The following is a 23373-nucleotide window of genomic DNA, read 5'->3' as shown; positions in this document are numbered from 1 at the left end:
AAGCGTGGTTGGTTAATAGAAATAGAAATCAGTTAATCACTGCATCCCTATATGCACTGACTGTGTAGTAGCGGTGCAACATTATATAAAGTGAAGAGGTGTGTCGTGTTTCTACTGAAGACGTCTGAAGATCTCTAAGAGCCTTGAAATACAACATTCAAAGGACTGAACTACTGCATCAGTGATGAACACAAAAAGAAAACATTAACATATCAAATACGCAAACCCACACACACACTTATACCTCAAGTGCGCACACGGACGTGCATGCGAGCACACACTCTTAATGATCACATAAAAGCTCATAGTACACCGTAAGACAGGCCTTAGGATGGATTAAGATGCAAGCCTTTATCAGTGGGTTCCCACAATCCCCAATCCCCTGTAGAATATATCTGCTCTCTTTCTCTCTCTCTCTTTTTTTTTCTTTCCATTCCCCCATACCTCAGGGATAGTGCTGGGAGAAAAAAAAAAAAAAAAGAAAAGAGGAAGAGACCGATGGAGGATGGTAGAAAAGAAGGAAAACATAGTTGAACAAGTATGCTAATGGACAGGCCACGGGTAGGAGGTCAGCTCCTTTCACAGCCCTGCTGCTTGACAGCAAAGCAGCAGATGAGATCCAAAGTCGTCCTCATGGCTGCAATAAGTCATGTGCAAAAGTGTATTATCGAGGGTAAGCACTAGAAGGCGAACTGGATAGTACACCAGGGGTTATCAGGTCAAATGGTTGTCATCTGCAGTGGGTGGACAGAATAGTAAAACAGACATCACATGATTAAGGAGATTAACTCTTCTATTGACTGGCTGTGCAGTGAAAGCAGCACGTTAGCAGCAGCTGAAGTTATCCATCAGGTTTCTACACAGGATGTATTCTGCCACAGTGCTGCTCAGAAATGGTTTACTGGACTCATGGTCTAGTACACAACCATGTATGTGTACATCTATCACATGTTTAGATTATAAAGTTGTATTAAACGATGCAGTGAACACACAGATAAGCAAAGTCCTCTGTTTTAGAAAAAAAAAAACACGGTCCGGTTCAAGTCCGGCTCAGGCTTGTATTACAGCAATAAAACTGCAATGGTTGGCCCGACTCTCTGTTTTCTCCATTCACTGCATGAGTAGGCCTATTTGGATGTCAGTACATTTCATCCACCACTTTTCAGGGCCAGGATGAGACAGCTGGAAAGGACAGTGATATTCAATCTATCAAATTATATTTACAAGGCACAGTGCTGCAAAAAGCTTAATCCCAGATATGCATATCCAGTCTACCGCCGTTTCAGCCGACAGAGGGCCAGTTTACACCTTTCCTCTATGATGCTGACGTACAGATTTTAGCCAAGCTTCAGAGACAACCTTTGAACCCCAAAGTTGACCGGAGGGAGCGGCAGGTCACGAGATCAGTGGAGCAGTTGATTCATGAGACGGTGGCTGCACAACGCTGCCTCTGTCTCCCACACACGGCCTCTTCAATAAATAAGCCCTCCGCCAGGGGCGATGAAACTATATGGACGTGAACATCACAGGAAAACATCCCTTTTCCCCCTCATCATCCTGACTCACACGGACCTGAGTGTTTTTTCTCCAATACTGTCAACGAAACCTTCCCACATGATCAGCTCCGATTGAGTCATCAGCGGCACAGTGATGCGAGTTAAAGAGGGTGAGCTGCCCTGTGTGTGAAAAGGTCAACGTCTCTTTTAGGCGCAGGCGGGTGCACATTGTGTAAACAAGACAGGCAAAAGGATCAATCACGTAGACCGTATTTATTGGCTTAGTTGGCTGAAAAGTACTTCCGCTTGAACATGATTTAGGGCTCATCGCACGGAGAGAAAGAGGAAGAGAGACAGAGGAGGGAGAAGAAAACAGATGAAGAAAGAAGAGTCGAAAAGTGAGCTGGAAAGAAAAAGAAAAGGAAAGGGAGGATGAGGAGGCTAGTTGAGAGAGAAAGTATGTTTCTATGATCCACCTGTTTTTATGCACAAATTCAATAAAATTGTCATGCAGAAATTCCAGGACTTTGATATAAAGCCAAAATATCTCAAATAAAGCAAAAAAAACACCATGGTGAACACGTGGTTTTGAAGAGCCAAAGGTGGCAATAGCAATGAAATGTCATTTTGTATCAGTCACCACCAATTAACTAATAATAAATTAATAGTTTTCTAATGTCCTCCTAAATACTGTATGTGTATACACTAATTCACAATTTATTTTGCAGAAATTTCAGAAATTTTCTTTCAACTAAGGCAACATTTTCATGGGAAAAAAAATGGAAACAAAAGAGAGAGAGAGGAAAGGCAAGTGATCTTGGTACTCTGAAGGATCATTAGCAGCAGTCCCGCCTCCTGGTTAAACTGAGAAATTGCTCTGCAATTCACAGTGTAATGAGGGAAAACGGGAAGGAATATCAAACACTCTGTCACATTAAGCAGACTTCACAGAAATGCTATTTAGAGTTGGGAAAATGTTATGATATGCTCTATCGAGGGTATGAAAGAAGATAAATAAACACTGTCTTTGAGCATTTTGTGTAAAGGGTTTTTTTTTGTCATGTATGATTGGAGGTTTATATGTTCATGCTGACAGAGTGTGATTCTAATTTCCTCTCATTTCTTATGGGCAAGCCTTCTCTTCAGTTTCCTGGCAGCAAACAAACAGGAAGGCAGGGGCCTTAGTCTTCCTGGTTTGTTGCGCTAAGGGACCTGTAATACAGAAGATGGAAGTAAACAAACTTGCACTGTCCTATATTGTACACTGTACAGGACAGTTAAAGGTCTGATCCTGTATTATGTAACACACATCACATCGAGTCTGAATAATGGAAGTGGCAGCAAATGTGAAACACCAGAACGCTTGTCAAACAAATAATGTTTTAAATGACAATTGATTCATCGCAACTTGTGTTTCACTTGTGGAATCACAGGGACACTTAAATTCCCAAATCTCATGTGTAATTAAGACTAAACTAAAAAAAAAAGTCAACAACAGAAAAAAGATCCTGTAAGTGTGTGTAAATCATGAAATGAAACATTGAAACACTTTTAGCTACACATACAACACATTGGCATCCAAATTAATCAATGAGACTAGCCAGAAGTCACCCACACGTTCCTCGTCTTCTGACAGAGTTAAAGGAAGGGAAGCTGCTTGTATCATTCAGACTATATGTGCAGTCTGGTGTACAGTATGAAGAAGCAGGTAAAACATTGTGAAGGATATATTAGTGTCAATATATGTCTCTGGTGAAGAGAAACAAAAGAGATGATCTTTGCAGTCACTTTAGTGTAAACCTTTTCTTTCCCCTGACGCCACTGCTCAGACTTTATTGAATCTTTGAAGAATGTTTTGACAAAGATCCTTAATAAAGGCGAGCCTTTTCTCCTACTTTCCCAATGTTGCTCTGCCTCCCTGCATGTTCTTGTATGTGATTTTATTTTTTTTTCCTTGAATCTTTAAATATTTGCTATGGCACAGTCTGTGAAAACTCCCCTGCTGTTGTTAATGTCATCCAGATCTGAAATCCATTGGACAGTCTGTACATTTCTCAACATATTGAAATGTTTCAGGCCCTGTTTCCATGTCATTCTGATCAGTGCCAATTCCTTGCAAAAGAGCTTTGAGAACAGCCATGTAGATATCATGTGGTCCTGCTTGTCCTGATATGTTACCACCGCTGTTGTACATCCCAGCATCTGTCAAATTCAGTTTTTGGATGTTTGATGGGCAACATGAGCATGTTTCAGATATAACAGCTGTGTTATTGCTCTGGGTAGCGTCTAATACTATTTTGATGTAAATGACCTGTTCCTTGTGGGGACTGGAAGACCTTAACAAAACAAAAAGAGAACACAAATCTAGATCGCTATCACAGGAGGCTGAATCAGACGAATTCCATTTTCAGACTCATGAGTACTCTATTTTAATTTAAAGGGGGTCTATTATGCTTTTCCCTATTTTCAGTCGTATATAATGTTAAAATGTCAGATGTTCATATTAAACATGGCCAAAGTGTCAAAGAATGAGGTGAAAGTATGCTCCACGCACAGTGTGTGAGTTCACTGCTACGCTCCACTAACAATATGGGATTTTTCCATTGTTTTGGGGTTAGTCACGTCGAGCTATGACTCAAGTAAAGCTGGCATGCTGTGAGTGTTTTTACACAGCACGGCAAAGTAAAATAAGTTGTTTACTTGCTGGAGGTGTGCTGGTTGTCTGCAACATCATCATCACTGTGGCTATTTTTTGCTTGTACTATTCCTCTCTGCATTATTTCTAACTGATCTGCTGAACAAAGAGCTCCAAATATCTCCATAACTTGTTGTTTCGTTGCCACTAACGAAGCTCTGCTAATTCGGTGAGGAACACGTTTAATTTCCTGTAAATTCTTCACAATAAAAGTCTCCCATTATTTGGTAATTTAAAAGCTTTTAATTTGAAGCAGTGAAGCAGGAAATGTTGGGTTTGCATCGGCGGTAACTTGACACAACTCTAATACAGCTGCCCCTCTGCTGGCTTCTAGAAAGTTGGCCAATCAGGACAGAGTGGGCTCATCAGGAGGGGGGCCTTAAAGAGACAGGAGCTAAGACTACCTGTAAGAGACAGAGGCTGAACTGAGGGGCTGCATAAAGGGCCAGTATAAGATAAATAAGTACTGAACTGTGAATCATGCCAAGCTACTCTAGTGGAGTCCCAGAATAAAAAATATAGAGCTGGAAATGTGCATAATGAGCATTTGTTTTTTGTTTGTTTTTTTTTGCTAGCAGGCTGATTGAGATGGGAGAGATCACACTGGGAGCTGGTCATTGGAGCTCAGTGTCCAGCCTATCATCCAGTCTAACATTTTGTGCAAAATTGTCATCATTCTGTGTTTACTACAAAAGGTATGTATGAAAAATTCTTCATTTTCAAAAAAGCACTTATCTACCAGGGTTAATGTGCAAAGGACATTATGAAGTATTGTGACTTTTATTGGTACTAAAATAACTCTTTGAGACTAAAACTCCAGTCACATAAATGTGAATTAAGGCCACAAGACTGAGTGGGAACCTTTACAGTTTGCAGTCATTAAAAAATGTAAGCACAGTAAGAGTCTGTTGAGTCACTTGAGTCAGGAGTTTTTAGCTTGTTTTTTTGTTTTTTTTTTACTAAAATTTGTCATTGCTCATAGCTTTTTCTTAAGGCTACATTTATTTAGGATAAATATTTATTGTATATCCATTTCTTCAATGATGATGAAAAAAACGTGGCATGTCTTGCTATTGACGAAACTACTATATAATGTTGAAACTTGCAATGGCAGAGGTGCAAGACATACAAGAAGATACAAGATACCTTGTTATGAACATAACTGTCATAAGACACACAGGTTGTGTAAGATTTTATGAAAATCTATATCTCTGTTTTGAATTCTGCTGACAAACAAATGCTCGCCGACGTCGCAATTACACATTAGGTAATAGTCTGAGAGATAAAAGATCAATCAGACATCTTCCCAGCCATTAAAGCGGGCCAAAGTCAACTTCTCATCTCTTTTCTGCAGATAGTATCAACATCTTAAGTGATAACTCATGCAGCCAGATAAAAAAGAGCTATAAAGCTCTGTTATAAATAATGTTTTTAGCACACTGCTCAGAGAATAGGGTACTTTTCAGGTTAGGATCATTATGTAACCTACAGTGCTGCTGTGCATGGGCATTAATTTTTGCACTCCCACATACTAAATATGCTGGGTTCACAAATAATGATTATGCGGACAGGTAGGGAGAGGCAAAATAAACAAATGCTTAATTATCACATAACACAAAGGTACCATCAGTGATAATAGACCTGTTTGTTTTCCCATAAGCCCTAACTGCTCTTTTAACCCCTTCAACCTTTGGCAGACAGATGGAGGGCAGAAAAACACAGCAATCTCTTCTTGTATTAAGCATAACGATGTCAACAGACACTGTCCTCTACGCATGCTTCAGTTCACATGTTAATCACGTCTCTGTTAGTGCTGTGTGTGCATCTGTGCGTGCATCAACAATGTATATGAGGGAGCATTGATGTGTTTCCGTTCATACATGTGTATTTGACACTGGATACTGTCTGTCTGCTTGTTTCGATTCGCACACCCAGCCACTGAGCAAAGTCTGAATAATGGAATTGGCTGCACATCAGTGTCTGGTGAGACGCTGCCACCACAAAACTAGCCCGGCTGTTGTGTAATCATCAGGCTCATACACACGTGCCCTGCCTGTGTATCACAATACATGGAACAGATGGCAGGGAGGGTGTTAAATAAACACAAATACATTCTCATTATGAGCTTGGGTTACAGGCAGCTGCTACTGCTCGTTTTGCCTTTGACATCGATGTTCTATAAAATTATACCCCGATAAAGTCTTTACATCACCAAACACAAGTCATTTTCAGGAGGGGAGGGGGCGGGAACCCTAAATGTTCCAGGTGCTCTGGATGGTTTCATAATATTTAGTGCAGAACTGTCACGTAAATGATTAACTCCTTCCTGGGTGAGCCTCCTGAAGCCTCAGGGGGGAAAGCGAGCAAGTCAGGTGAGAGTGGGAGTGAGGAAAACACACCTATGACATATAAAACACAGAGTTCCAGACTAACTTTTTTCATCACCATCCCAGAACTGTCCCGAAAAACAATTTGAATCATCCCAAAGTGAATGTAAACCGTGCCACGTTCAAAGTGTTGTTTTTTTACTTTGTATAGCAAGACAGAGTTTGCCTGGTGCCCCTAAATTACTTAATCTGCCCCTGTTGATGTATGAGTGTTTTCTTGAACGATTTACCTTAACGGCTTTTTAACGATTATAGATGCTGCTTTCCGTAAACGTTTCCATGGTGAACTGTGCCTTTGCGATACAGTTTCATATTTATGTACCGTGTATACTGCAGCAGCGGACGTCAGCTCTGCTCTGCTCTCTGCTATGTTCACATTTTAGTGAATGTAAGTAATATTTTCCTCATTAATGATGTATTATTTCACCACCTACAACCCATCCGCTACTAATCAGAATGTAATTTTTTATGACTCACACACAGCCAGGGTAGCGCTTTTTGTTTAACCTGCGCAACATATTTGCGAGGTTGCGAGGTCTCCCACTGAGTAGGCAGAAAGTGATAGTAACTATAGCAACAGCATGAAAGGACACGTTCCGTTGTCGTCAGTGCTCGGTTCAGTTTGTTATTTGCTAAGCGATAGTTTGAAATAAATAAAAAAATATATATATAATCCCTTTTGTCCCGGGTAAGATCTCTATTCATCCCAAACACATTTTGGGACGAAGTTATTCTCAAGCCCTGACAACATGTCAGAAAATACAGAAAAATGCCACATATTTAAGGTAAAGTCTTCAATTTGCTTATTTTGTCTTCTGACCAACAGCCCAAAACCTAAAACTTACAATGATACTGTGAAAATGTGCAAACCCTCACATTTGAGAAGCTTGAGCTAGCAAATATTTGGCAATTTTGCTTAATAATAACGATTAATCAGTTATCAAAATTGGTGATTTTCTGTCCATCAACTACTCAGCTCAGAAATATTCTAAATAAAACAAACTTTAAAACATCTGTTAGCACATGGTACTTGGTCCTGCTCTATTAGGCTTTTTGTATTTAAGGTACTTGTTATTATATTTTCACTTTACATCATGCTGTTCCTATAGTCACCTTAAAGATTTGTGAACTGGACAATCTTATCAGTATGAATCAGAAAGTTCTGGCAAAATGAACCACATGTGCCAAAAACATCTGATAAATAACAACCAGAGCTATGTGAATGCTGAGCCATAGAGTTTCAACTTTGACTTTGCCCTGCTCCCCTGCAATCTCTCACTGTCTCCACCTCTCTCTCTCTGGATATTACTCTCTCTCTTTCCCCATCCTCATTTCAAAGTCATGCCACCATTGCTGCACAACCATGGAAGTCAATTAGCTCAATGTCAGTGACTGTAATGGACTTGCGGACATGATGCCCCTGTGGCGTTTGGTGCGCTCTTTCACAAAGGCTCTACTCCATCACACAGTCCCATTGACTGAGCCGCCTGCATGGGCAGACACTAAAGATCGACTTTCTGCAACAGTTCCCGCGCCAATGCCCCGGGTCTCTCTGCACCCAGAGCGCATGGAGTATGACTGGGTTAAAGAATCATTCCAGTTTATTATAAGATTTCACCATTATTTCTGTCAGCAGTAATGACATTGTATTCACCAACTTAATTGTTAAGATCTGGAATCACGAGTATTCAGACCATCAAGTATTTAACAAACTCCCGGGTAAGCCAAACTTATTTGAAAGAGAAAATGAAGATGAACAGCAAAAATAGCAGCTAAAACTTTCCATGTTAAACATCCATCACAATTTAGTTTACAGAGCTTGCCCTAGTACTTGTGCATACACTTCTTGTGTAATGAGGGATTATTACCAACATTTTGAGTGTGCTCACATTCAGTTTTACCCCCAAATAAAGTGGTTTAGATAACCTGGCTACACTGTTGGCTTATTTACAACCTGTATGATTGTCTTGTTTCTTGCCCTGTTGGGACTTTGCTGTGTGGATGTCGCCCTGTCATGTTAGCAATTGCTTTTGGGGGTACAATGAAATCATATCTGATAAAAAATGATGACCAAAACAATGAAAACAAGACTGAAGTTGAATTAACCCAATTTTAATTATCCTTCAAGAAATCTTTTGCTCTTTAAGAAAACTACCACTACAGTCTTCCATTTTTTAACTTTAAGACTTCCTGCATCTCAATTGTCTGTTTTGTCTTGTTTGTTTGGTAAAACAGAGGCAAAAGCTTTGGATTCGCCACAACCTGCTCCTCCAGGGTCACCAGCTTCTCAGACCTACGCAGATTCCCAACAAGATATTTCCATTAGCCACTGCATTACAGCCACTACCCCTCTCTCCCACTGTGCACCTCAAGAAGCAGCCCTCTAAGGAGAAAGCGTGTGGGAGTTGCAAACACTTCTCCCCCACTTCTGCCTCTCACATCCCAGCATGTACTGGCCTGCATTAGCACACTCGGGTGGGCCTGTTGCTGTGCAGCAGAGACATGTGACATTGGGAGGTCTGGGCTCTGCCACCCTGCCCCCCCCCCCCCCCCCCCCCCACCCGTGCTCAAAAACACAAATCTTACGACAACCTTTTTGACCCATCGTCCTCTACCCTACACCCCTCGATTCCTGGTTTGCCCTTTGCGGGAGCGCAGGGGCAGGGCTTGTGCGAGCTAGGGTGGCAGGTGCTACGTTTCTGACCTTCCACTTCATGAGATCGGCTTCGGTGACATTCGGATCAAGCGCTCGGTTGCGCTGCCTCTCCCTCCCCCCACCGCCAAGCCGGCTATAATGCCAAGCGTGTCAAATCACTTTAGCGTCAAAATACCGACAGTCCTTCCCTCCCACCCCTCCCCTTTCTCCTCTGCCAACTCCTCACCTCTCTCTCTCTCTCTGCCCCAGCATCGCTGATTGTCTGGGTTTTTCTCTTCCCTGCTTCTCCTCCTCTAGGGGCGGTGGGACACACAGAGTCTGATAATCTGTAGTAGGGGTGGGCAATATGGCCCTAAAATAATAAACGATAATTCAGGGTATTTGTGCGATAATGATATTCTTGACAATATGACTAAATACTCCTTGCAGGGTTTTTGGCTCTCCTTGTGCTCAACCTGGTGCTTCTGCTTGAGGTGGTGAAATAAGTTTGGCCCTGTTCACACTTGGCATTACAATGCGTCTCCACGTACATCTTAAGTGACCACTTGTGATTGGATCTCACTTCCCTGCTTTATTTTTATTTTTTTTTTTGTATTTATATGCAAATAAACACACACATCATTTCCATTTCCAAATGTGTTATTGTTTTTAACCGGTGGGAGGCAACAATGCACTTCCCATGCCTTGTCTGCTGGAAATTAAAAGAAGAAGAAGTTTGCAAAGACCTTGGCATGTGGGCAAAGTCAAAACTCTTCGATCCAAATGGAAATCAGACAGCTTATTACATTAATAAATTACTGTTATTATAATTGTTATTTTTTAATTTAATTTTAAAAATTACACTGGTATTATCCTGAATGATACAATATGGCACACCCCTAATCCGTAGCTGTCGTTGCCCTTCAAATTCCCATCGACGAGGACAGAGGCAACTGACCATGGTGAGAGGAGGAACAGTCATGGTGAGAGGAGGAACAGTCATGGTGAGAGGAGGAACAGTCAGAACTGCCTCTGACAGCAACAAGCCCCCAGTCTGCCCTAAAAGGACACCTGAGCTCCCAAACCACCTACTTAACACACAGTCCGATGAACAAACAAGAAATAGACTGAGATGGACATGTAACAGTGTGTTGGGACATAATGGTTGATCTAATTACGGTTTAGAGGGAGATAACACTCTAATGCCACGTAATCAAACATCATGACCCAATGTCCAAACTGCTTCATTACAAGTTTCTAATGCCAAGAAAAATGTTCCCGAATTCTTGTGTTGTTGTTCATCACAGTTACCAAAGCAGCGTCGGATGTTGCAAGCAAAGCATAACAACCAGGAAACGCATGGCTCCGAGAGAAAATAAGACTTAATAAATAAATCACAGAAATTGGCCTCTTCCTTTGGTCTGGGCTTGTCCAAATATGTGGCCCTGCTGCTGTTAGCTGATCCAGATGTTCAACGCAAACTTCTTGGATTCCCCATCAGTGAAAAGAAGCACTGGAGCTGACGACATTTCGAAAATCACATCTTACTTCCCACTCCCATATGGCAGTTTTTTTTATTTTTTTTATTTAGAGTAAATATTTTTTTCTCCTTCTTTGTATTCTTTTGCTTTATCCCTGCCTGTGGTTTAGGGTTAGGGTTAGGGTTATAAAGAACACATTCCCCACTGTTTGTTTGCACAGTAGAGAGCAGTGTGTCATGAGTCAGCCTAACTGTTCTTTTGCAAATGTGACATGCATGCGATTCTTTCATATCCCGACCCTCCACTGTTTGTCTGTGGTTAGAGGAGGCCAGTGCCCCTCAACACTTAATCAGCCTCACTGATATAAACATGGCACTCAGGATCAGTCTTAAGCAGTGGGGAAGGCTGGAGTGACACTGCACCCTCTGATTCTGATGTTTCTATCAGCTGGCCATAACAGAGAAAGAATCCAGACTGAGATATCTGGGTTAAGATGTACATTTTCATTTATATTCATGTCATTCATTAATTTGCCCTCATATTTCAACGGCCTACCCAATGTGCTTCACTGTGATTAACATACTGTTCTGTGTTAGGCAACATGGGGCCTGAAGAATGAGAATTTGCTTATTTATGTTTAATTGATGTGAATAAAAAATGCAGGGTTTCTTTTTCTCTCTTTTTTTTTTTTTTTTTTTTCTCCCCAGATGCGAGCCTCACACACTGTACTGTAAACCTCACTCAAGGGGTCAGGATCAACTCCGAGGAGAGCTGGAATCTGTGGCACAGAGAAATTTCTCCTCATCTGCGTAAACTGCCTCTGAGAGAATACATTATGGACAAGCTAAATATAACTAACGATGTGACAGAAAATGAATTGAAAAACAAAAGCGAGTGTTTTCTGCTTGGGATAACGAAAAGAGTCCTCTCTGATTTTTAAAGGGAAAATGAACAATGGATAAATTTGTATTCCGCTCGAAAGTTCATTAGATATTAAATTATTCTGTACTCCTGATAATTTAAATTTAAATGTTGTTTCCTTTGCACAACCATGATTCAAATTAAAATTATAATGATAGCCTTCGAGAATATGAGCTCACTTAAAAATTCAAGTTCAACTCTCAACCCTCAACTCTACCACCCTCAATTACACTGTGGAGATGACAATGACTGCATGGTGGCAGGGATATGACCACTTCCTGTCTGTCCCCAGTGTCCCTCACTGCCTGCTCCCCTCGCCCTCCTCTGGATTTGAGCTGTAACAATGAGATAGCATTTCACTCTGATGGTGCTGCTGGGGGATTAAAGGCTCAGAGAGTTATCAAAGGCTTAGTCGCTCTGATTTCTGGTGACCCGCCGTGGATGGCTGCCATCACTCTGTGCCAGCATGGAGACCTCCACCACTATAGATGCATCCTAGATGCTCCAGTGGCAGCTGGCCACCAGGGGCTATGTCCCTTAGGGGAAGCCCATTGGCAGACATGACTGACAGGTATTCAGTGAATCCCCGTTGGATAAAAGTACCAGCAGAGTAGCAACTGGAAAAATATCACAACACAGTAAAAACTTCTGTTATTAGGCAAATCAAGAAATACATGCAGTATAAGCATTTATGCACTACCTATGTTTAAAGTCAACCAAAGGTACCTTCTTAAAGTTGCTCTAATCAATAATTTTTCATATTAACAATGGATTTATTTACTACATGTAATGTGAAAGGTGTCAGTCATGGTGACAAACCCACAGAGAACCCGGGTCTGCAGTTTCCCTCAGCTCTACTCGATTTTTTAGCATCTTTCAGCTCTCTGTTTTGTTTTGAATTTTTTATCAATCACAACTCAACCTTGTTTCCAGTTGCAGCAAGCAGCTGTTTTCAGCAAAAAAAGAGCTCTGATAAACCCACTGTATGCTACCTGCCTAGCCTCTTTCAACAGACAGACAAAGTTAGTGACTAGCTAATATAGTGTTGCATTTAGCAGTTTAAGATCCAGATATTTCTGTCAGGAGTTGGTGCAGACCAAAAAAAAAAAAAACACACAGCTAAAAAAAAAAGCGTGAATATTATAATACTGTTAATACTAACATGTTCGGCATAACAACTTTATAATGTGATAACATTTCAATGTGACACTGTTGCACAAAAAAATCTATTAAAGCATGTTGAAGTTTTATACTTGCAATAGCTCACTGGTGCTACAATAAATGATAGTAAATAAACATATTGCTTCAAAATGTTAATTACATTAAATTATAATTACTTTTATGAACACTTGTGAGAATTTAACAGCATAGAGATATTAATGAGGCAGGATTTTAGCCCACTATCATTGTTCCCATGTTTACATATAAGTGACCAGGACAGGGTTTAAAATTTCCTCTTGATAATATTATTTTATTTGATTAGATTTCTGCTTTCCACCCCATTTCATTTTTACAACAAATATAAAGTATATATTTAAAAAAAACAGCATGAGGAGGCTTGGGAACCACAACCAATATGTCTCACAGTATCTGATGAATTAAATATAAAACCAAACAGCCAATTAACTGAACAGTTTGGCAGTTCTTATCCCAGTTATGACAAACCCCAGTCCTCTGGCCTCAAGTAAACCCCCTACCATTAAAAAAAAACAGAGATTAGCCGAGTTGTTGCTTGAGATGAGTCATGATAGTTGGAGTTTGTGTATTAAAATAACTTTGTTGTGTGTGTGCTGATGAATGGGGGCCAGGGTCCATAATCGGCAGCTTGGCGTCCTCCAGCCCCTCTGGCTCCTGACCTAGCAGGAAGCAGCCAGAGAGAGCACTGACTCCGTCCAGCCAATTAGAGCGCAAGGAGCACTGAGCACGCTGAGGCTAACAAGCTCCCTCTCGGTGACCCTCCTCACCTCTGCAGGACCCCACGATGGGAAATATGAGGAGCCGGGAGCCACTTTAACTTCACGCCAACCTCCCCCAGAACCTCTCTTTAGCCTCCTTCGTCCCCCTACCCCAACCTCTGGTCTCAAACCCTGCTGTGTGACCACAAGGTCTACAAACACATGCTGCCTCTCTCCAGAGGCCCACCACATGGCTTTTTACTGCCGGGCTGATGCTAAAAAGCACTGCACAGAAAAACAATGAGCGCGCACACGCACATTCACATGCAACCACATTCCTTGCACGGAGCTGGAGCTATGTCACTTGCATTTCCCTGTAGTTTACTCTGGCTCGGTTCTAGGTGGAGGGGCAATGGAGCCTCTTTCCAAGTACTCTGAATAGTAAATGGGTTCCAAATTAATTGGCAGGATTTGTGAGGCAGTGAGATAATTCTGAGGCACTGTAATGAAGTGAGACTGCCGTGAACAGTAATGTGGCTTGGCTTTGGGCATAATTGCTACTTATTTAAATAAAACAGTATCTATAAAGAATGATGAATCAAAAGCTAACAGTTCACCTGGAAGGTCAGTCTGGGCAGGTAGTGAGAAACTGAAGGCGGGACAGTCGGATCACGTTGGTGCGTTTCCGGCTCACTAGTCAGCTACATCCAAAGCTAATGAAATAAAAAAGAGGGGGAGCCAGTAATAATCATCTACGTCCAACACCCCCACCCCCTTTTCTCTCCAGGCAGAATTGGTCCTGTCATTTGGACCCTCCAAACACGGACCATATGTGAGTTCAGCCCTGGCAATCAGACTGCATTGTGGAGCAGGCGGCTGAGTTCATCAGGAAAAAATTAGCCCGCCGCTCTGCAGGCCTCGCTCCCATTGGCCAGTCACGCGGCCCGCTCCGTTTGAGGGCACCCCAGACATTCTTGCGGATAATCTTTTCCATTCCTCTGCTCAGCTCGGTGAGGACAGACCAAATCACAGCACAAGGCCTGCATTGTGAGGGCCTTTCAAAAAGCCCTGTTTTCAATGCCGTCTCTCTTTTACGCTTTCCCTCTCTCTCACCTCATACACCACAATTCCAAAAAAGAAAAAAGGCTTTTTTTCCCATCATGACTCCTTATTCTCATAAAAAAAAAACACTAAATGATTGCTTTTTTGAAATGATCCTACGGAAAAGCAAGGTCCCTAACACTACGTTTCTCACGGTCCCTTTCCAGTAAAAGTTTGTTTTTGAAAAGGCCGAACAATGTAAAACCGCTGAAACCAGAGCCTGGCCACATCAGTGTGCAGCCTGGAGTTCAGCAGATCGCTGCTGAATACAGCTCCCCGGGTGAGGCTTGCAAGCCTTCCCAGAAACCTCCTGCTTGGTCACCGCTACACGCCTCCCGAAGCAGCTTGTCATTGTGGCCGTACTCGGGCGGCTGGAACATTAAGATTGGAGGACAATCACTCGATCTAGGGACACTGGAGGATTTATAGTAACACGTTCCATAATTAGACCCAAGATTATTACAGGGTCTATAAACTTGTGACTCCAGAGCGGCTGTCCACCCTTTGCTGCTATGGCTTAACAGTTACTTCAGTTTCTTTAGAAGTGAGTTCTGCTCTTGGCTGCTCAGTGAGCATTTTACACACGACTGAATTTTTTTTTAACATCTCCTGTAGTGAAACAGCTACAAGAACAGAGAGTACAACCCAACTTTTTCAACACTTTCACTCCTCCTCCTTCTCTTCACTTGCCCCTGAGTTTGAGGTAGACAAAATAAACTAATGTGACTCGTATCCCTGTGCGCAATGGGTCTTAAAATAGCCACAACACAAAGGAGTAAAACCTTTGCCATTACTTAAGCAAGAGTACACTTCTAATCCAGATGCTCCCCTAATTGTTCAGGAAACACATCCAACCTTACTGCAGGATGTGACAGTAAAAAATGTTGCAATCAATCAAGATAGCTCTGTAAAATACACAAACAGGGGGGTGAGGTCGGTGGAAAAACTGTGCACCTCACTGATCATGCTGAAACTTGTCCATGAAAAAGTATTTACCTGTGAAAGAGAGGGTAGTGGGCTCTTATCTTGCCTCCACAGAGACAATTTTAAAAATAAAATTCAGTATTTGGTTTTATATAGTCTACTTGCTTTTAAGAGGAACTAAAAATACAGTAAGAATAATCAATTGCCTTGACAATTTTAAACAAACATACATGTTGTTTCTCACAAGATGTCAGACCACTGGGCTAGATGGGAGTTATGTCCCTGCTGCAGGTTCAGGTTCAGTGTCCTGCTCTGAACTTGTCACTTTGCTGTTACAGAAGGGTCCATGTAAAAACCAGGCCATGTTACCAACAAGCCTAGGTCAAAATCTAGTATATGGCTGGACTGTGTATGGTTAATGTGTGAAATTGTGGCCAGTTTGTTACAGGGATAGCCAGTGGTAGTGTCTATAATGTGATTTCCTGGATATTAAATGTTAATCTCTCAATTTTCTGTAGTGGTCCCAGTAATATTTGTTGTTAAATTGTGCTGAAGAAGCATATCACATGACATGGTTAAGCTATGTTTGAGTCGAAAATAAAATAAAAAAAAAAGGTTAGAAATGCAGTTGCAAGAACAATACTTTCCACTCATATCTTGTGATGGTTGTGATGTGATTTTGAAAGAGAACTTATTTTAATTCTAATTATAACTATTCTAATTATCTGTTAACTCCCCTCTTTCATCTCTTTCACTCTGTGGATGTCTCTTGTTTTTCACTCTGCAGAGTGTTTTTCTGCCTCTTTCGCGCTCGATGATCATGGAGGCTGCGGTGGAAATTGGAAATTAAAGTTTTGACAGCAGTTTTGGGTGCAAATTTAGGAGGCTTATCTCAGTCACCGCGGTTACAGTCAAATCAAGCGCAGTCAAAGCAACCGCCCCACACTAAACTGATCTAACAGGTATATGAGTTGCAAGTTTTAACTGCAAGACTTATGTTTTATTGCTGTTGTTCATCATTCATGATGTGAAAATGTCAGAGAAATAAAATGAAGTCATTTTGAAAGAGCAACAGCCAATGGGGAATCTCCAATACTCGGCCGGCCGACCAATGGTGAAACTTCATCACTCGTTTAGGCAATCACTCACTCACTCTCAGACAACTATGATTATAGGGCTGGTCTGTGACTCACAATAATAAAAAGATATGAAAAGACAAGGAACTGTGTGCAGTAATGGATTTGATCAGTGTAATCATATTGGTAAATTTGATTGTATCTTCTTTTTTTTTAACTGTCTATTTGCAGATATAATTGGATGATTTCAATTATGGAAAACCCCAAGGCAGTTTTGATACAGACTTGAAAGAAAGAAACACAGATTCTTTTGTTATCAAATACTGATTCAACTATAAGTTGATCACATTTTGTCATTTTGGATGCCTCAGATCTGAGTAATTTTTGCTGTCATCAGGAACTTACGATAAAGAGCCTTGAATTCTTTTTTTGGTTGGAACAATAAATATTTACTGGAAAAAAAAAGAATTTTCCTTTTTCTTTCATTCCTTTCCTTAAACATTTGAGCATGAGCAGTTTTAACTAATTTGTCTTGGTTTGGAAAATAGAGTTGTAAAATGTTTTGACCACTTGAAGACGGATTTAACCGAACACTTACTAATATTTACGTGTACCTTTTTAAATCCAATGAACCACTTCACTGAGCAAATTCCACTAATACAGCTAAGAGCACTTCAAGTAGTGTATAAATGAATTAAATCAAGTAAACAGGGAAGGAGTGTGATTAATTCATAGAGCTGCACAAAAAAGATCAAAGAGACTGAACTCTGGGCTCATTTATAACAAGACAAAGAGGACAAACACTCAATTTCAATTAGAAAATGTTTGGGAATGGGCAGTTATCCTATGTAAAGCTTTGCTCAAAGACATCTTTTCAGAACTACCACAAAACATTAGAATAAGCCTGAACATACTTCTTTCATCTACTGGAAGACTTAAATATTTTATCAAATTCAATCGAAGAAACCCGAAAACACGACAAAGTTTTCAGCTTTTGGATAAGAAATTCTAAAGTATCTAACTTTAAAATTAAACAGCTGCTCTCATGGAGCTGTTTATATACTTATGTGAATTTGTCTTGCCATACAAGTCATGCCCTCCTCACATGACAGGCGGCTCAGCTAGTCACAGCACTGACACTGCAGAAGGAGTGAGCCTTGGGGATGGAGTGATAAATGTATCAGCATTAACCACATGTTCTGCACAGCTCTGTCCCCTATTCATTAGTCACATACCAGACAGTTCAGTTCAGAATATCCACTGATGTCAGATCCTGCTTTCCTATGAGGGGGGGGGGGGGGGTGAGGTGTTTGGAGGAAGGATCTGATCTCAGAGCACCTCTGTTAACTTGTCCATCACAGGGGCTCCACATGCAAAGACACCATTAATCATAAAAACCAGACTGAACGCTGCCTCAAAAAAAGGCCCCCAGCCACACCTCTAACCTGAGGCGGTGCTGTGTGCATGTGTGAGCAGCAGAAACAAGCAACAGATCATCAAAAAAGCCTTTCTGTGTGTTTAGAAAAGGTCTATTTCTTCAAGGATAATGTTCCTTTTGCAACAAAATTGGAAAGAAATAATGATTTATCTCAATAGAACTTCATATAATCATACAAAGTAATCATATAACCAAATACTGGTCCCTGAATAATATCATTTTGATCTGCCTTTGATGTCATACAAACAGATTAAATTACATTAGATAAGATGCTATTTTGGATGGAGTCTCATTAGGTGCATCGGATCATGAGGTGCACTTTATAAATAACAGGCTTCTCATGACTAATTTTTCAAAAAAAAAAAAAAAAAAAGTGCTGTTGTTGACCTGCAACTGATGATCCATTCTTGAATGTGTCCACCCGCTGCTTAGATAAGACTACACATTAACCCCAAAAGGATTTCTTACCTGGTAGTTCACTAAGGTAAAATGTATTTCCCTACATTTTACCCAAGAACCAACAAGTAACTAAGCAGCAACAGCTTTGTTAAGACATTGAGTGTTACCTGAGGATAGGCGACGCTGATGGAGGGGACACATGCCACTGAAGCAGGAACAAGCCTCCACTGAGCGGCCTCGCTGCATGGGAGGAGCCAACGAGCACTGGGGCTTCAAGAACCCTGTAATGAAAGAGATGAAGAGAAATAAGACACAGAAAGAAGAGGAAGAGGATGCAGAAGAATGGAGAGAAAATGGCTTCTAGGCAGTAGATGATGAACAAAGGCTGACTCCAACTGAAAAAGGCAAATGCCAAAATTGAGTATTTGCCTGTAGGGGATTTTTGTTTAATGCTCATGAGGTGAAGAGGGAACAGGTTTAAAATACATATATATATATATATTGCTGCTAGCAGTGTGGCACCATCAGACCCAGCCAACCTCTCACATTTACAGCTCTGTGGCCAACTGGCCCTCACTCTAACCTCCTCACCCGTGGCAAAACATCATCTCATTGCCCCTGACATCTGTGTGGCTGTACCTAGAGCAAAGGCTCCAGAGGTGGACTGAGCCCACAGAATGCTCCGTAAGTCTGGCCTGGAGGAAGGCAAAAAACGGTCGCTCACTGGACTGTGGTTAGCAGATCTGTGTGGGCAAAATGCCAGATTAGGCCGAGGTGCCTCGAGGGGCTGGACGAAGCCGTCTTACTGTCTGTCTCCGGGGTCATGGGGGTCATTTTCAATAGGGAAGTCATTATCCTGCACAATGAGGCAACTGAGGAGGCTTTACCCCCTTTCATACCAGCATTCACTAGTCACTGACATTATCCAGAAAAGAGGAAGAGCCACAAATAAACCTACTTTGCCAAAAATATTTGTTGAATTAAATTTCTTGAATTAAATTATTCGAAATTGGTGGAGAATGTAAAAAAATCAGGAAAAATACACCAGGACATTGGAACCAAATGCGCAACAAATCAATTGATACTTTGCATAAACGTGCCAAACTCTCACCCCTAGCACTAACCGTAACACTAATGACCTTTCAGAATTCTTGATTACCCCTTGAATAGCCTTAAGGTGGCATCTGAGTGGCATTTCACTTTATGATTGACACTGTAGCCTCCAGCCAAAGTGAAAACTTCTGTGTGCTGCTCTTAACTTTCCTCTGTCAGCCGAGGATTCACTCTGTCTTTATCGACTGGGTAGCTCATGCGGATCTCATTGGCATCGGCAGATCTCTGCAAATCCAAACTTTATTCATTCCTCATGAGGACCTTTAAATTTCCAGCAAACATCAAGAGCAGCAGGCGGAGGAGCCCCCGTCACTGTGCTCTGAGCCCTGTGCAAGCCTTTATTTCCACCATGAAAAACATGTCACTCCAGATGAGCTCAGAGAATGACATTTAAAACAGGCAAAGGGATATTGAATTAGTTCCCCATGATAAGCTGTCTGGGATGCTGATACTTTCTCCTTATAAGGGTGTGCAAGTATGATTGTGTGCCAGGTGCATGTGTGTATGCAGTAATGTGGATGTGTGTGTGTGTATGGGGGGGTGGTTGGGTGGGGAGGGGGGTTCATGTCCGATGCAATCTTCAAAGCTTTGATTAGTATTATGGATGAATCAGGGACCGCCAAGGCAAAGCAAGTCTGGACCAGCAAGAGCAAACAGACAGACAGACTGAGATCATCATAAAGATAATGAATTAAATAAAACAGACAATGGGGTAGCATTTTGACTGTCTCATTAAACTGAGAGTAAACATGTTTCTCTTCATACTCTTTATCTTATTGTTTGCTCAGCACAATAACGCTATTGATGTAATCAAATGTTGGAAAGCATTGACTCAAAACAATAGCAGTGACTCAAAAACACAGTTTTATGGGTATCATTAAGAGTACAGGAATGCTGGCAAGGCATTAATAAGATGTGATGACAATTTATGTTAGTGATTCAACAGAATAATAGCTTTAGAGTAGATTGGACTTGAGTCAACTCTATGTGTGTGATTAAGTCCAGAATAAACAGTAAATTACTGATCACCCCAAAATACAATCAATCACATTTTTCCTTCAAGCTTGGGTGCCATTCATTAGGATAATTTCAGTGTGATTTAATTTGGATTTAAAAGACATCAATGACCTTCAGGTCTACAACAAAGGTCATGAATTACTGATAAAGCATACATATGTAATCATAAACTACAAGAGAATGACTAATTAAATAGTCCATCTCGCCCTTTTTTTTTTAAAGCTTTTGAGACAAGTAAAATCCACCACATTCCATTCTTTTATCATCTGCACACCAGAGTATTTCAGGGTTCTGTACTGGTATTTACGTTGGTATCCTTAAAGCACCCAAAACATTTGAATACAAAAACTCATCAAACTTCCACAAACGTCATTCAGAAAAGTTGAGGTTATGAACTATTTTCTACCAAAGTATTCCTCCTACCCGAGTAAATGCAGAGGGAATTGTGTCAGCACTGTGCATGCAAGAGGAGAAAAAAAAAATCTTGTAAAACTTTAATGCAAGGCCTGCACCATCTACTACAATCAGACATATTTTCCCCATCTTTGGCAGATGAATCAATTCTCCAGGAACACAGCACATTCCTGGTTATACAAAGGGGTTGAAGGGCAAACAGTGACACATGGTATAGATCTCTGAGCAATGTCACTGAACATTAAGGCATTAACATATTAGTCAGGCTCCCAGTCAAGTTGGACTTTTCCAAAATCAGAAGTAAACTAAACAGACAGCAGCCCCCCTAAAAAAAGAGCCCAACGCTGCAAGCCATCCACTGGAATAATGTTCCCACGGGACAAAGTAATGCTGAAGTATGGGGTTCAAATACCTGGAATTTCACCTAAAACTTGAACATGAGCTAGAAAATGGAACAAATTAGTTTGATCCTTCAGCATGATCTCAGCATCTCAAAAAGCCAAACTTCATCTACAGATCTGGAACTAACATAAAACTTTTTACATTTTTCATAACATCTCCAGTTTAAAAACCTTTTTCAAACTATCCAATCATAAGAAAAAAACCTAAAAAGAAAAAAAAACTTTGATTTACTTGAAAGCTGTAAAAATGTTTTAAAATGATGGATTTGAGAAGCATGTACATGTCTTCTTCCTATTGGCATCATAAATCATTTTCAGTAAAGAGCATTACTTTTCAAGCCTTGAAGTAAATGATGAAAGAGCGGCAGTAGCTTGGACGTGTATGTGCAGGTTCAGTATCTGCTGTCATGAGTGGTAATGTTGGTACACGTCTCATCATTAAATCTTCTCTATCACACTGAGTCATTATGTCTTGGCTCATATAAGTAGCAGGACCTTGATTACAGAAATGTTTGATCTTTTCCTTTTTTTTTTTTTGCTCTTCACTTCTAAGCAGAGAGGATCTCATTGGCTTTAATAACTGCATGATCCAATCTTCGGGGGACAAGCTCAAACATCCCCCCAACTAACAGCCAATCAGCATTATCCTTACCGGCAATCATGGGGGATCAGAGCAATGTAAACACGCTGGGGGTTTCCTCATTAAAGATAGGCTGCTAATGAAACCGCATCCAGCTTTTAAAACCTTGTGCTAATGAAGGCAAGCCTTTGAGATGTTCCGCTAATGAAAGAAGGGCCGTTATTGATATAAGGCTAATAAAAGAAAGACTTAATGACAAGGTTCTAATGAAACAAAGGTGTGTAAATTTGCCCAATAACAAAACTCACTGATAAGAGCACCGCTGACGTATTTTTAACGGACAATACTCATTTATCACAGATACATCAGTGAAAGTGCTTCCAGACTTTACAAGATCACACAAACTTAGGTCTTTTGAATGAAATACATTGAAGCATTTATGAGAGTTTAAGGGATTGCAGCCGAGTTCTCTTAAAGCTTAACGATTGTTCATGTCCCGTGTTGCCAGGGTGATCAAGCCCAAGGTCAAAGTTCATTGGGCCCTTAATGCATCTCCCAGGTGCAATAAAAAAAAAGCCTTTCCCACATGGGACTCCAGGGAAAAAGGTCCTGGTAGAGTGCGGAAGGATGGCCCAGCAGAAGAGCCATCAATCGCCACAGTTACCACCATGAATGCCATTTACCTTCAGCGGCATTCACAGCAGGTCTGAAAGCTCCACGTGACAAATAGAAAACCTAAGAGAGACAAAGTTCTACATTGCCTTCCCTCCACTTACCTGTCCTCTATAACACTCCTAAACACTCCAGTCTGTTCATCAAGTGTTGGCCCACATATCCCCAATATATCCATTTTATCGGATTTTCTGTTTTTCCTCAACATGCCGTAAGACATGTCAAAAGACCTTTAATTGCAAGTTGTCTAATCAGCACTATATCAATGCTTTTTATGACTGTGCGTTTAACACATTCTGTGGTAGTGTTTTATGCTGTTTTCCTATTAATGAAAAGCATCAAGCACGACACTTAATGATCCTAAGATCTTCGCTTTTCCCTCAAGAGCTAATCCCATGCAGCACCATCTCATTACGCCAACAATTAACACAGAACTGTACTGAATCCTCTCTACCTTTCCTTTAGTTCAGCTAGCTCACTGTGGAGAGCTAAAAGACACTTCAGGACCCATCAGCTGATAATCAAACACTTCTGATCTGAGCGCTGCATCCCTCTCTGATCCCGATCATCAGCATGGAAAGCATCCAACCTGCTCCTAAACATATCTGCTCCATCAGCAAACTGTCTTCCCTCCCCCTAGATGATATCCATTTTTGAAGGAAAAAGCCACATTTAAACATGCCTCTAAGCACTTATTTATCTCAACCAGAGCAAAGCCTGAGCAGATC

The 23373-nt window shown here is 41.0% G+C and overlaps 1 protein-coding gene across 4 annotated transcripts in view; it reads right to left on the bottom strand.

Moving 5' to 3' along the window:
• The window catches only part of rxraa (retinoid X receptor, alpha a), a 105623-nt gene that overhangs the window by 58886 nt on the left and 23364 nt on the right, over positions 1-23373 (bottom strand). For all 4 annotated transcript variants that reach the window (XM_044333380.1, XM_044333379.1, XM_044333381.1 and 1 more), the window contains exon 2: positions 18616-18729. In XM_044333380.1, the coding sequence (XP_044189315.1) occupies positions 18616-18729 (114 nt within the window). The remainder of the gene's footprint in view (positions 1-18615; positions 18730-23373) is intronic.

This window comes from Thunnus albacares, chromosome 18, assembly GCF_914725855.1.
Source record: "Thunnus albacares chromosome 18, fThuAlb1.1, whole genome shotgun sequence".
Taxonomy (NCBI): Eukaryota; Metazoa; Chordata; class Actinopteri; order Scombriformes; family Scombridae; genus Thunnus; species Thunnus albacares.
This window is presented reverse-complemented; position numbering and strand designations above follow the sequence as displayed.